The 1,875-nt window shown below is 39.3% G+C and overlaps 1 protein-coding gene across 1 annotated transcript in view; it reads right to left on the bottom strand.

Annotated features, from left to right (window-relative positions):
• The window catches only part of LOC104963298 (leucine-rich PPR motif-containing protein, mitochondrial-like), a 40,901-nt gene that overhangs the window by 17,663 nt on the left and 21,363 nt on the right, over positions 1-1,875 (bottom strand). Inside the window, exon 14 of the mRNA XM_010791867.1 lies at positions 1,231-1,373. Coding sequence (XP_010790169.1) covers positions 1,231-1,373 — 143 coding nt within the window. The remainder of the gene's footprint in view (positions 1-1,230; positions 1,374-1,875) is intronic.

Below are 1,875 nucleotides of genomic sequence, written 5' to 3'. Positions count from 1 at the left end.
TGAGCTCCACACGTTCACTCTATTACAGTGTTGTTTACATTCTGTGATGCCCGAGCTGATGACGTCACGTCAAGACGAGTTAACTTTTTTTTTTCAACTTTGTGTGGAAAAATGCGGGGATTATGCGGCCTTTTGATAAATATGCGGTCTTTTAGAAATCTGCGCCATTTTGCTGATTATGCGGTAAATTCTGCGATCGCAGAATCGCGTTTTTCTGGAGGGTCTAAATGATAAAGTGTTTGTCCAAATCCTTTACATACTAACGCTGTCGTTTCTAATGTAAGTCTTGATAACATCCGTCTTATTGTTTAATTTTCTATTTAAAGTACTTCTTTCTGTGTCCTGAGGTTGCTTGTTTTATTGGGAATTACGTGATGTACTTCCTCCAAATGAGCTGTAGTTTATTACTCAAGCACCACAATTCTATTACCAAGGTAATGTTGCACTGTTATCTATTTATAGAATATATCATGTCAGAAAAATTGTAAATCACAAGCTTCCAGAGCCCGCAGTGGCATCTATCATATTTTTTTCTTACAATAAAAAGCTATAAAAATTCAATTTACAATGGTAAAGAAAACCGTAAGAGAACATTCTTCATCTTAAGAAGCTGGAAAGGGAGATTATTCTTTGCCTATTGTTTCTTGATAAACGACCTAAAATATGAATAGAATATTTGAGGACACATAAGATAACAATGGGTACCTCCAACCATCTTTTAATATGTCTGCACCGTTGTGATTTGTGCTCAACCATCAGAGCTGCATGCTTGTGTGTTGTGTTTGATCTCGGGCACTTTTGAGAGTCCTCCAGAGCTCTGGGGAATCTCCTGGCCTTTACTTCCAGCTTTATCTCCCCCTCAGGAACCTCTGGGCAATTATTCTTCAGAATAACACATCTGTCTAATAAGCGAGGCTGGGTTGTGCGCATTATAGAGCTTAGGGCTGCTCAATTAATCGTATTTTAATCGCAATTATGATTTTGGCCTGCAACGATTGTTAAAACAACATCGAAATAAAACGATTCTTTATTTTTTTTATTGGTTTTTCAGTTGAATTATACTTAAAGTTCAGGGTAATCAACTGTTAAAAACATATTGTTCAACATTTTTTTTTCAATAAATGGACGTTTTCAAAGTAAATGGATAATCGTTTTTAAGAATCGTGATATCAATTATTGAACCAAATAATCGCGATTATGATTTTTGCCACAATCAAGCTTTAGTTTTACCTTGGGCACATCGAAGGGCACCTCCTGGCCGTTAATCTTCAGGATTTTGGCCAGCATGAACAGGGTCCTCTCTCTGGGGATGATGTTCTCTTCCTGCATCTTCGTCCAAAGCCCTTCTGCTTTCTTCCACTCGTTTGTTGCCTCTGCAAGAAACAAAGCAGTGAGATTAAGACAAGGTGTGTTTCTCATGATCGTCCACCTCTCTCCACTTCAACCTAACGTCTGCTACCGACCTCATCAACAAGGCCTGGGGACCCCGCTGACACCGACTCTTACCCTTTTTGAAATGACATTTTCTCCTTTCTCCATGTTTGTACAGTATGCATCATTTACACCAAAACAAAATCATCATGTGTAAAACTCATTCGTAATAAAAACGTTTCTGATTCTGACAGTCGGCCCATACTGCTCATCACTCGGCCTGCACCATAGAGTATTTTCAGACAAAGCACTACATGCTGAGAGAGAGCAATCAAAGCACTAATCTGATCAACTGACTGGCCCTCAACTATGCTGTCATTTAGGAAACACACTAACTAGAAGGTGTGTGTGTGTGTGTGTGTGTGTGTGTGTGTGTGTGTGTGTGTGTGTGTGTGTGTGTGTGTGTGTGTGTGTGTAGGTAGTAGGTAGTAGTACGTAGTACGT

Source organism: Notothenia coriiceps, unplaced genomic scaffold (assembly GCF_000735185.1).
Source record: "Notothenia coriiceps isolate Sejong01 unplaced genomic scaffold, NC01 NC01_scaffold00035948, whole genome shotgun sequence".
Taxonomy (NCBI): Eukaryota; Metazoa; Chordata; class Actinopteri; order Perciformes; family Nototheniidae; genus Notothenia; species Notothenia coriiceps.
This window is presented reverse-complemented; position numbering and strand designations above follow the sequence as displayed.